The sequence below is a fragment of the Pezoporus wallicus genome, unplaced genomic scaffold (genome assembly GCF_028554395.1).
Source record: "Pezoporus wallicus isolate ANWC-B61680 ecotype Strahan unplaced genomic scaffold, APGP_CSIRO_Pwel_v1 contig_3812, whole genome shotgun sequence".
NCBI lineage: Eukaryota > Metazoa > Chordata > Aves > Psittaciformes > Psittacidae > Pezoporus > Pezoporus wallicus.
The window spans coordinates 4,176,189-4,188,547 of record NW_026639618.1 but is presented as its reverse complement, the minus strand read 5'-3'; the positions used below and the strand labels follow the sequence as shown (position 1 = coordinate 4,188,547).

General features: G+C 32.7%; 1 protein-coding gene across 1 annotated transcript in view; it reads right to left on the bottom strand.

Moving 5' to 3' along the window:
• CSMD3 (CUB and Sushi multiple domains 3) overlaps positions 1-12,359 on the bottom strand; it is a 599,019-nt gene that overhangs the window by 340,591 nt on the left and 246,069 nt on the right. The window contains exons 8-9 of the mRNA XM_057415252.1: positions 5,590-5,667; positions 586-673 (exon numbers count right to left, since the gene is read on the bottom strand). Coding sequence (XP_057271235.1) covers positions 586-673; positions 5,590-5,667 — 166 coding nt within the window. The remainder of the gene's footprint in view (positions 1-585; positions 674-5,589; positions 5,668-12,359) is intronic.

Here is a 12,359-nt window from a genome sequence, read left to right as displayed (position 1 = left end):
AAAGATAAATTTGAAAGCTAGATGAGAATGGAGAAGTATACATCAAAATTAATAGGAAAATAGTTTGCACTAAGAATGCTAAAATACTTTGAGGACTACTAGGGAAATGTATCTGCATGTATCAAACTTCTGGGTCCCTGGAAAACATGCTATAGAAAATGAAATATTCTCTATTATATTTCAATGAGTACTATAACAATATCTGAAACTGTGAGGTTTTATTTTCTTTTTGCATTGCATTTTTTTTCTTTGTGCCTCACAACAACCTTCAGTACCACGTGTATGCTCAATATTTATAAATCTAATACAGTATTTACATGAGAAAATAATTTTAACTTACATTCTTCAATCTAATTTTTTGCTAGATTACTGGCGATATATGTTCTCTTCCAAACAGATGTTTTATCATCTTTGCATATTAGTTACATGCTATATTGCACTACATAATTTTATACTGAATTACATTTCACTTTTTACTGAAAAGTTCAGTTTTGAAAGAGTAGCACAACGGCAACACATTTTGAACAGTTACATTTTCAAAGTTCAGTATTAGAGAAATTATACAATGTAGGGTTTATATTTTACCTAAAATCTGAGCCTATCCGTTTTCCATTTTCTGGTTCTCCAGGATCTGGACACGAATTGGATGCCTGCTTAATACCTCCCTCATTCACTGCAAAAAGACAAAAATAAAACACAGAAACAAACAAACAAAAAAAGTTGAAATAATGCAGGGGTTTTTTAGGAAATGAAGAGTTAAGCAATTAACAAATATGAAAAAATATATTAGCTACATTTTAGGTCCTTTAAAACAGATTTTCCATAGAATATAATCCATACATAAATTTCTTCTCCCTATAATAAGCAAAGCATGTATTTTCTGGTTGGTTTGTTTGGCGGTTTGGGGGTTTTCTGGTGTGTTTTGGTGTTTTTTTTTAAAATAACAGGTTTTTCTATAAGTTGGACTCATAAACTATTTTGTTTGCCTGTATTATTAAACCCATATGGAAATGTTATTACTATTCCTTTACACACATTAACATTTAAAGGAATGTTCATTAAGTTTAGGTCTGTAAGATTTTATTCTGAACATAATTTAATAAATGTCATTTCCACTAAGAGCTGACCTTTTCTCCTTGAAATATAATAAAACTTGAACGCATAGGCTCATGCTGAGAGAATTGTCCTTAAACAGCATTGAAAATGCAGATATCTGAATGTAAAGCCTAAATGCCAGTTTGATTTGCATACACTTATCTTACCGTAAACTAAAATGGATCTTCAGAGAGAAACTTCATGTGAACCTTTCCGTGTGTTTTTCCAGAAATTTTTATGTACTGATCTAGCACTCAGCATATTCAACCAACTCTTCACTCATTTTTTTTCATGCGTTATATATGTTCCTGTAATTTTTTACAGCTTGCAAAAGTATGTCTTGAAAAATAATTTCAGACTAAAATAATTCTATTAACTTTGTATTTCATTCTTTACCTTCACTGAATGACGAGGGAGCAGTTCCCCCTCAAAAAAGAAACCAACATTTACGCAAATAAACAAATCTAGTTTCTAACTATACTTCATGAAATTTCAGCTTCTAATGAAGAGTACTTTGGGGTTTTCCCATACTTCAAATTTGTCTTATTACACTCATTGAAAGGGAATAATTGATGTGATACACCAGAGGAAGCCAAAAGCCAAATGAAAATGTTGCAAATATTGCTGCTCAAAAAACCTATTAAGCTCAGCCCTTGTCAACTGGAACCACAGTATTTATCCTTCTCTGCCCAAAATACCCATGTCCAAAGTTATTTTAATAGCATACCAAAGCATTCTCTATTCATCTCAATCTCTATGCTCTTTTGGAGCAGGAGGGCTCTTCCTCAGAACCTATCTGTATTACCTGGTTTCAGTCTTGCTTCCTCAATACCTGGGAGGTGTGATGAAAGCATATTGACTATAGAAAGTTCCTGCTAATGATGGAGTAAACATAAAATATATACCAGGCTGAGAAAGCTGGGCTGTTCAGCATGGAGAAGAGAAGGTTGTGTGGAGACCTCATACCATCCTTCTGGTATCTGAAGGGAGACCTATAAGGATACTGGAGAGGGACTCTTCATCAGGGACTGTAGTGACAGGACAAGGGGGAATGGGTTCAAACTTAAAGAGGGGAAGTCAGGTTAGACATAAGGAAGCATTTCTTTACTGTGAGGGTGGTGAGGCACTGGAACAGGTTGCCCAAAGAAGTGGTAAATGCTACATCCCGGGTTGTGTTCAAGGTCAGGTTGGATGGAGTCTAGGGTGACATGGTTTAGTGTGTGGTGTCCCTGCCCAAGGCAGGGGAGTTGGAACTAGATGATCTTAAAGTCTTTTTCATCCCTAATCATTCTATGATTCTATGATCAGAAAAGTGCAATTCCATAAACTGCATTTCATAAGGACATCTAGTAGGTGTTTCTTGGATGAACATTAAAAATTAACTCTTTGAAATATCAGGGTACTTTTCTACAATTCCAAAGCCTATATCCAGACATGACAAATTCAGATTCTTCTTAAGTAGGCTGTATATGGAAAAGACTGAGCAATGCAGGAAGGCAAAAGAAGTATACTTGAGACCAAGCAGGGAAAAAGACACCAGCTCAGTTTTGTGACAGTCTGATATATTTTTTGACATTAAATATATGTTAAAACTATAGTTGGGAAATAACTCATGATGCTTGGTAATAAAATCAAAGAAATTAAAATAAAATAGTGTTGTTTTGGGGCTGTATCATAGAACAGTGCACACAGAAGTATTTACTATGAAAAAATAGAAATTTGATTTAAACAGAACTATGTCTATTTACTGTAATTCATGTTTTAGTATTTCAAAATACAACTTTATTTTCTGTACACTATATTTCCCCATGCACAGGTAATAGAGTGAATATTAATATAAAAAAGAATGTTATATGGATTTCAAAGTACAAGAAATATTATATACTCCGATATCTACCAAAAATGGGAATTTAATAACCCTATTGGGCTTATGACATCTTCTGTATCAAGTTCATTCTTAAAAATACTCTATTAAATGGATTTTTAAATTATAAATTATGAAATTATTAATAATCATAAACAAAATAAAACAGCTTATGTTAAAGGAAATCATTAAAATAAGTACAACAACAAAATTAAAATAAGACATATACCACAGTGAACATTCAGAAGAAAATGTTGTAAGTAAAAGTCATTAAAATGATTTCTGATTTGGTCCCAAATCAAAAATCCATTTGAACAAAAACTTCAATCCATTCTAATAAGTACTTAGTGAAAAATAAATGAACATTTTATTATTTAACTGTTACTTTCCTAGACGTAACGCTTGATCCTTCTGCCTAATGAAATACAGCTTTGTGTAGTTTCCCAGATATCTGTCTATCTGTATTTGCATGGTTTACACCCCAGATTGTCATATGACAATAAGCAAAGAAAGGGTTCCCTTTAGTAAATTAAAGGGTCCTCTAGAAAAAGCATTAATTAGGTTCCCCAGTGTTGTTTTTGTTTCTTTTTTTAATCCTAACACTTGTGAAATGACAGTGATGTGCACTTGCTTCATCACACATTGTGTCATCATATCAAATATTGCCATTCTGACTTTACTATGTGCAATTTCCCATGCATTAGTATTGAATCTTATATACCCGAATAATTAAAAAAAAAAAGTAATGGGAAAAGTAAAGGAAAACACATACACCTGAGAAATGTTACATGATATTTTTTTAAGACATTCCTAATATAAGGCCTAATGTAAAATAGGTATTCACTTGTCCTTATCTTATTTCCACTAACAGCTGAATGATGTCATTGTAATGCAAGTACAGATAATCTGAAACCATGCTGGGAATTTTATCTGAAGTCAACAGCTAAATACAGAGGCTTTTCATGAAATACTGCCTCAATTTCATCAGCTACCAGAATGACTAGCTAACCAAAGTCTAGCTAGATTACAGTATAAAATCTTAGACATCTGTTTATGACAAGATTACAACACTAAAGGTATAAATCCTCAAGGTTTTCGCCTTCAATTATTACTGGATCATAAAGGTAATCTGCTCTGCATAAACAGCAAAACAGGATACAGATGTTCTCATCTTTACATAGAATATCATAATGTGAAATTGTCCAAAGACTTTAAAAAAAATATATTGATAAATGTCATCACTGATGTCATAAAAAGCACCTTTAGGTATCAGAAGTGTCTAGTAATTCACTTTAAATCTACAGTTATTATTGTTCATATAGTGGAATGTTTAACAATTTGTGCAAAATAAATCTTTAGATAAACATTCTGTTTTATCAGCCATTGTACTATTCTCATCTGTTACTATTAAATCACAGATAGACCATCAGAGACCTCAGTGTAATTATTTTACTGCTATTTCTTTCTGTATGAGCATTCTAGCTTCCAGTCATGCAACATGTGTAAAAAGAATACTTGGTTTTAAGTATAATTTTACAAAGTCTTCAAATAAACCAGAAATACCTTTCGGAACTATTTAAGTGATGCAGTTTACAGAATAGGTGAATATGGCAATATGCTACATTATAAAAACTGAAGTGTGTTTTGCTTTATTTTTCTGACTGCTTGAGACACCTCTTTATAAAAACCACACCTCTTATATTGGCAATTTAAAATCTAAAACTAAAAAAAAAAAAAAAAAAAAAGCATTAAGAGTTATGACAATATGCCCTTCTAAGTTCTGGGAACTGAATTTACCACTGACACTTTAAAAAAAAATTAGTGCAAATATGTCCAACCTAAGGAGCTTTTAAAGCAAGTCCTTTCACTCCTGCGAAGAACAATGAAATGTAATTTAAGCACACATTGGCTAAACATTTAGTCCATCTTAATTTTAACCAATTACTCATAAATATTTAAAATGCGGTTCTAATCCAAAAAGGAAATCTATAAAAATGGCATGTTCTTTTGAACAAGATATCCTCTTTAATGCATTCAGAGTCAAACCTCTCCATTTTATGTTAGAAAGTTGCCTGACTCCTCCTTATGAGTTAATCAGGACCGGGTCCTCTAAGATGCCAAGCGCTTTCAAGTTTCTATTTTCTGTAATTAAAGTCTAAGGCACTAAGCATCTCCAGAATTTTTAAACTTAGAGCTTGTTAATCAGTTCAAAATGTCAAAGTTAATGAAGAAAGAAAAAAAATCAGAAAATTGCCTCACGTGTCTCTTGAAAAAGCTATGTGTTTGAACATTTACAAATGAAGATAGGCTTTGATTTGTATAGCCTTTTGCTGCTAGCACTAATTTTCAATCAAAATAATGCATCTCCTGTTCACAGCTAAGATTTCAGCGGGCACCTGGGAGCCTGAATATTTATTTGCAAATACTGCAAATTAAGTGTGAAATGCCAGATTTATAGAAAGCCTGCCTTTAGAGTAGAACCATATTTAAGAATTCACCATGCAGATTGGAAAGATTTAAGTCAGTTATGTTATCAGAAATACATAAACAATTTTGAAAACACACAACACAGACAGCACAAACTTCACTCTTGCACTAGAAAAAAAGTAACAAAAAAGGAGTACACTCACAGATAGAAAACTTGTTGCTGTTGTCTTTCCCTGGAAACAATTTAAATCCTCTAGATTTAAAATCTATGGCCTTTTTCACTAGTCAAAAAAAAACAAACAAAAACATGTATCAGGCAATACATTCTAAAATATTTCATTTCAATTGACAAATTTTATCATGGAAGTATATACCAATTAGAGTACCATCTATCTAACAAGCTCACAGTGTGGACCTTTTGAGGAAAACAAAAAGAAGCACTGAGACCAATTTGTACACTTGACAAAAGAAAGAAGTAGAACTTGTAATTATTTTTTTTTCTCCTGTCTGAACAAGTTAAAAAAAAAAAAAAAGGAAGGAAAAAGAAAAAGACCAAAAGTGTTTGTTTTCATGCACCACTTGGCTGTATTCCACATTTTTGGAACCTGGAAAATTTAAAGAATCATAGATGTGTCTGCTGTAAAACAGCTGAACAGCTGACTCTTATCTGGTGTGCTTTCTGTGTAAAAAAACAGTAGTGTTTGTGTCTCACCTATAAAAAAAAAATATTGAAAATAAAAATCCTACAGAATACTATTATATCTTTCAACTAAAAAATGAACAACCTTTTAAAAATAGGTACTATAACTTTTTTTAAGCAGATAATTTTCTGAGAAATTTTAATTCAATAATTCGTTTCAGTGATAAAGGATTTAAAAGGAAAAAAAAGAGTCATCCATTACATGCTATTGAAAGCACACTGAAATCCAATATATATGCTCAGATCTTAATTTCCTAAGCACCCAAGCAATACAGGACATATATTAACCCTCATACATTCTGAGAAGGTTTAATTAGCAGTGGAAATGCCAACATATTTCTTGCCAATATATTTTGCCTGTCATTTAAGATTTTAAAATCTATATTAAATTCAGTATTACATTCAGGGAAAAGACAAAATAGAGGCAACAACTAAAGAGAAGAAAGCAATATTCTAGCAGACAAAAAAAAATCCTTCTAAAAGTAACACATTCTCCCAGTACTGAAAGTATCTCCATTAGTTTTCAAATTCTAACTTATCTATGTTCTTAGCATTAATATGGAAGAATAATTTTTATCCATGATATACTGACATTTTATTATCTGTGTTTAGATCACACAGGCAAAACAGAAATATTTTGATCATAGGAAATATATTGCATTATTAAATTAAGCATACCAGGCTAATTTTCCGTTTTAACTACAGAGATTTAGATACAAAAAATAAAATACAGTCTACTGTTCTGCTGTTGGCTCTGCAGTTGGTCCTCTTTCTAGCTTGAAAATTGTATTTGCAAAGTGTGATATGAAAGGTAGTTGGCTCCCGCTTCACTCCTAAACCCACAGCTGAACTATTTCTGTAAAAGTCTCTATGATAGCTTTATGGCTGTATGATAAAGGCAGTTAATCCAGTCAAACAGCAAACCATGTGGCCTTAATTTATTTTTGAAACCAAATGACTAATGGAAAGAGCAAACTTACAGATATCAAAAAAAAAGCAAGAGAGAATAAAGGAAAAACAGCAGAAAAAAAGCTTTTTTTTTCAGTCATTACACTATGTGCACCTTTTCTCCATTATATTTTGCCAGTGAACAATGAACCGTACGTAATTATGGTTGTCATGTGTAAAGTTTAAGTACATTATTCTCGAGAGACTTTTTAGATTAGATGTGTTTAAAAACTATACAGAAGATGCCTTGTGTCGGCTACAAGCAAATAATGCTGATGAAAACAGTGAAGATTAAAGGAACTACTTTTACGGGGAGTTAATACAAGAAGATAGACAGTACATGGTCACAGGATTTTTCAGCACCTGTTAACTTGTTATATAAAAATCAATGAATAATCAATTAAACCCTTACATGAGACATAAATACCACCTAGCAAAATACTACTGATCTTTTTTATAATTAAAATTAATCATTATCACACACAAGAGCTGAAAAAGATTCATAAGAAAACAGCATACAACTAAAAAAGACAATTTATAGGATCAATACAGGATGTAATGATAAATATTTTTACACTTCTGGTGGAAGAGACATACTTTCTTCTAAATGCATAAAGGCTTTTTATCTCAACCGTTAAACTATCAAATGTAAATTTCCTTGTGTATCATCATAATGTAACCTATAAATGTTGCTAATGGTTCTGGGAAATATTTGCAGAAGCACAACGCATCTGTTGCCACAAAATAATTTTTTGTTGTTTTTTTTTTTTTTTAACCCTTAATACCAGAAATCACCCCCAACCTCCAATAACAGGTGCATAAGCAATTCTATCCTTAGTGGAAGTCATGGATACAAGAACTGCACCTTCACACAATAGGGCTATATTGGAATAGCAGTAATGCCCTCTAGACAATTGTGTGAGATTTCTAAGATGCTGTTTTGACACAAATATGAATGTAGGAGCATATCTATAAGCTTCTTTTGGCCTTCTCTGAGCATCAGTATAAAATAACTCCTACTGAACCACAAGATAGACCTAGCTACTCTTCCAACCATTAAGTAAAATGAGAATGGGCTTGAATACATGATCTTAGGTGCTGGGATGAATTGAAATACTCACATTAGGGAGAGGTTTGTCCTTTATTTTCAGAAATCATCATAACAACATATTAAAGAATGGAGACTGGTTTGGGTTCTTTGTTTCTTTTCATCCTCAAAAAACACAGTTTATGAACACAAGAAAGAGAGTTCACAAGATCCAAGTTTGAAATGAAAATAGTTACAAGAGTGTCTTGTTGAACACATGTAAAACAAGAAAAGATTTTTGTAACTATTTGCATCACTTTGTTGAAGCTATTAAATATCACTGAGAAAGCAAGTAACTCAAGACCTCTTTACACTACAAGAGAAGAATTTTACTTTCAGCTGGGTTTTTGTATGTTGATTTATTGAGTGGTAGTTTCTGAATACACTGTGAAGCACTAGAAATAGGAATGTACTTGGTCCAAACATGCCATCACTAAACTATATGTCAGGCTCATATGCATGCACATACATAAAACTGGCCCCACCAAAAATGGCATACCCAGGACACAATAAATACATTCTTTAATTCTTGGCAAACTAGGCATTATTTTGCACATGCCAATGTAGAAAGCAGTGAGGAAAAGAGTAACAGAGCATACACATGACAGTAAGTACTGAAACTGGATATCAGTCTTCAGAAGTCTCAGAGGATGGATTCATGTCAGCAAACAGTGCAGTTGCACACATTATGCTATTCCACAAAGAAAAATAGACACTTTGTCTCAACTCATCTGGCTTAGATTTCTACTTTCTCACAAAAGAAGTTTAAACTTTGGTATGCCCATTTCTCTCAAGATAAATAGTTCAGACATGATAAATTTCAATATGGGAAATCTGCTTCTAAAATATGGCAGCATTGAGCTATATAGCCAAGCAAAGGATATCTTTTTAAACACTGACAACCCAAAAATTCATGTCTTTGTTTTAGTTATGAAACAGCATTTGTGTAAACAAATTGTCCAGCTTGTCTTATCTGCATTTTATAAACTACTAAACCAAGTATAGAATGTATTTAAAATGCTGACAACTAAACCACCACATATCTACACAGAACAGGCACTCAAGTTGTGTTTCTACCAGTAACTATATGGAGTATTAAACATGGAATCTTGGGCCTTTTCTGACTTCATAAACTTCTTTCCTTGGGTATAGCTCAAAGTAGTTCAAACACTGAAACAGCTCTTCCCATCTCCTGAATCTTTCTTACATTATATTCCCTACCACTCAGCTAATGGAAATGGAGAAAAATATCATAACGTTAACGCCATTATTTCAAGATTTCACATACAGCTGCCCTTAAATGACATCTTCAGGAATACAGTATCATGTGAAAAAGGCAGTAGATTGCTATCTGACTGCACCTAAATGTGTACAGATTTTACCTGCAGCAGCTGCAATTTCTAATGACAGAAACAGGAGTTCTATATACTCTGGACTTCTGACATTTGGTGCTCATGTACAGATATGCCAAAGAAATCATGAATGATGCTTCCAGTTCATCTTGGGCTTAAATCTAATTCATTGTATTTCCCCTAGGAGCTGATCTATATGCACAGCACAGCCACAGCCTGCATGCACCGAACTTACTACCCATGTACAGGTCTATTCCATTCTTCTTTGTGTGCACTTTACGTTCATTATGCATGCGATGCAACTATTTATCCAAAATTTCCAAACTCTGACAACACAAGTGCTAGATATCCAGATATCTTAGGGGTCAACACTTAAAGGGATTACACAAATGGGATAGTGGTGTTGAGGAAGGTACAGCAACCCATTTAGCACCTAGTGCACTGAAGGGTACAGAAATTTATATTAAAAACTTCTAAACCTAGCAATTACCCAAATAAACTTTACTGTGATCCTATGCACTGACTGATGCAGCACTATCTTCTACAGCCTTACTGCATCTTGAAAATTGGTGTAACAGGAGACGAATTTTCAGCAGTTTTTGTAGTAAAGCATGAACCGTGCAGATTAATCATTTCTTAAATATGAAGAACCATTTAGAAGATGAATAATCAAGACTATAAAGTAGTGAACCATCCAATTTTCATGTTATTCTATTTTTTACTTTTTTACATGAGCTGATCCACCTTTTGCTTTCACTATTCACCTCTGCCTTGTCCCTCCCTCTAAAGTGCCCTAGACAAAGCAGATTGTGTAGAAGACTTCAGATCACTGCAGCCACTGCATTACTGCCCTGAATTACTGTACTGTACTATTAATTACTCCACTAGCATACTGCATTAATATAACACATGGTAAATATTTTTTCTTGATCCTACACTATTTTAAACATTATGTGGTGGACAATAAATAGACAAAAAAAGTGAAAATTACTTAGTGTCTCCTTGTTAAAAGTAGAGATGTTTAAATAAAGTTACTGCTCATTATGATCAATTACAGAGATAAAATTAGATTTTTTATTTTCAGGTATCATAGTTTTGCTGGCAAGATCTATTTTAGTGTTACCCCACAGTCTAAAAGTTTATTCAGAATGGAAAAAAATGGAAATGCGAATGAATGTAAAATTCTCTCCGTAAAATGAAATGCTCTGATAGCTCAATGAACATAATTTTATACTTTAGGAAACATGCCATAGCCATATGATTCTAACCTAATGTGTGAATTTCACCTTTATACTAAAATGTAATGTATTATGATTTTATTTTAATAGGTTGCATTTCCATTTTAATTGTGAAACTTTTCAGGTTCATTTTTCATCCATAGATAAAAACCTATGACAGTTTTCAGTGAACAGTATGTTATAAGCTATGTATAATTTAATATGCAGTTGAAAATATCTTATTGAGTTCTTAGCTCAGTTAAAAATTAATTGGCGAGACACATAAGGGAAGTTGAAGTGCTACTGCTCTATGTAATTAAAAAAAAAATATTTATGTAGAAAAGTCCTACTTTACATTATTTTCAATAAAATTATTAAAAATATTTTAGTTCCTTAAGTCATCCCAATTCACACAACAAACATTTTTAACGGCTCTTCAGAAAACCTCTCCTTCCCTGCTCCTCCTTTCCTCTTCCTGTTTCTAAGTGAAATTCAAAAAACAAAAAAAAAAGATATATATTTTCTAACAAACCCTAATCCTTAAAACATGTACATTAAATTATTCCAAGGCAGTGCTTGATCAATCACTGAGTTTCTCTTAAATCCATTTGGTTTTGAAAGTTTCATTAGCATCTCATTTAATTAGTCATAACAGATCTTAAAAGTATTTAAAGAAATCTTCTTGACTCCTAACATCATAAATTCTCCTGTAATATACAGCAAGAAGAAATGTTGGTTCAGTGCAGAACACCCAGTAACTACGCATAATGTAAGTTTGTTTTTTTTTCTCTGATTTTTCCTGGCTATCACGATGATACTACATAAAGTCAGCTCAAAAAGCATACTGTAAGGTGTGATAAGTCACAGATAGGTGTTTTTTTTTCCTCTTTGTGCACATAGGGATTTTTTTCCTCTTTGTGACTTTCTTGGTGCACGTAGTTATATACCTGCCAGTACTGTAAATAGTTTTTGCAAACATTCAAAATGTTGGAAAAAAGAAGTCAATAGCTTATTTCTTAATTTTTCATGTAAAAAAGTAAACCACTTCAATTGCCTACACTGATTATGATTGCTGAATAAAAGGATATAGCCAAACTTTATGGCTCATACTTGAAAAAGAAAAAAGAAAACCATCTGTAAATTGTTTATACTGAGTTCCTCTTACATGATATGAGTTAGTCCTTATTTATTATTTCTGGGGCAGAAGTCCAGGTTCAGTACAATGAAGAACAAAAGTCCAGTAATTTGATAGGAGATACTTGAATTTCAATCCACCTCCTTTCCCCCCCTACTTCCAAATAAAGGTAAAGGATATACTTTTTGAGTATATACTTTTTAGAACTCAGGACCTAAAAGATGATGTTTCTCTTCCAGATATTGTATCTAAATATATTTTTCATTACCCTATCAAGCTGCATCTTGAAAGTAAGCTTTTAACACTTGGTCCACTGTCTTCTTCTACCAGAAGGCTTCATCATTACAACAAGAACTCTTCTCGCTCCTCCTCCTAACGTATCTATTTATATACTATAAACTCACTTGTCCTTACCTAAATTCTCAAGATACTAGTGTTCACTTCCTGAAACATTCATCCTTTCATCCTGTCTTACATTTTCTTTTGTAAGAAAATGAGGAAAGACTGAGGGAGCTGGGTCTCTATAGTTTGGAG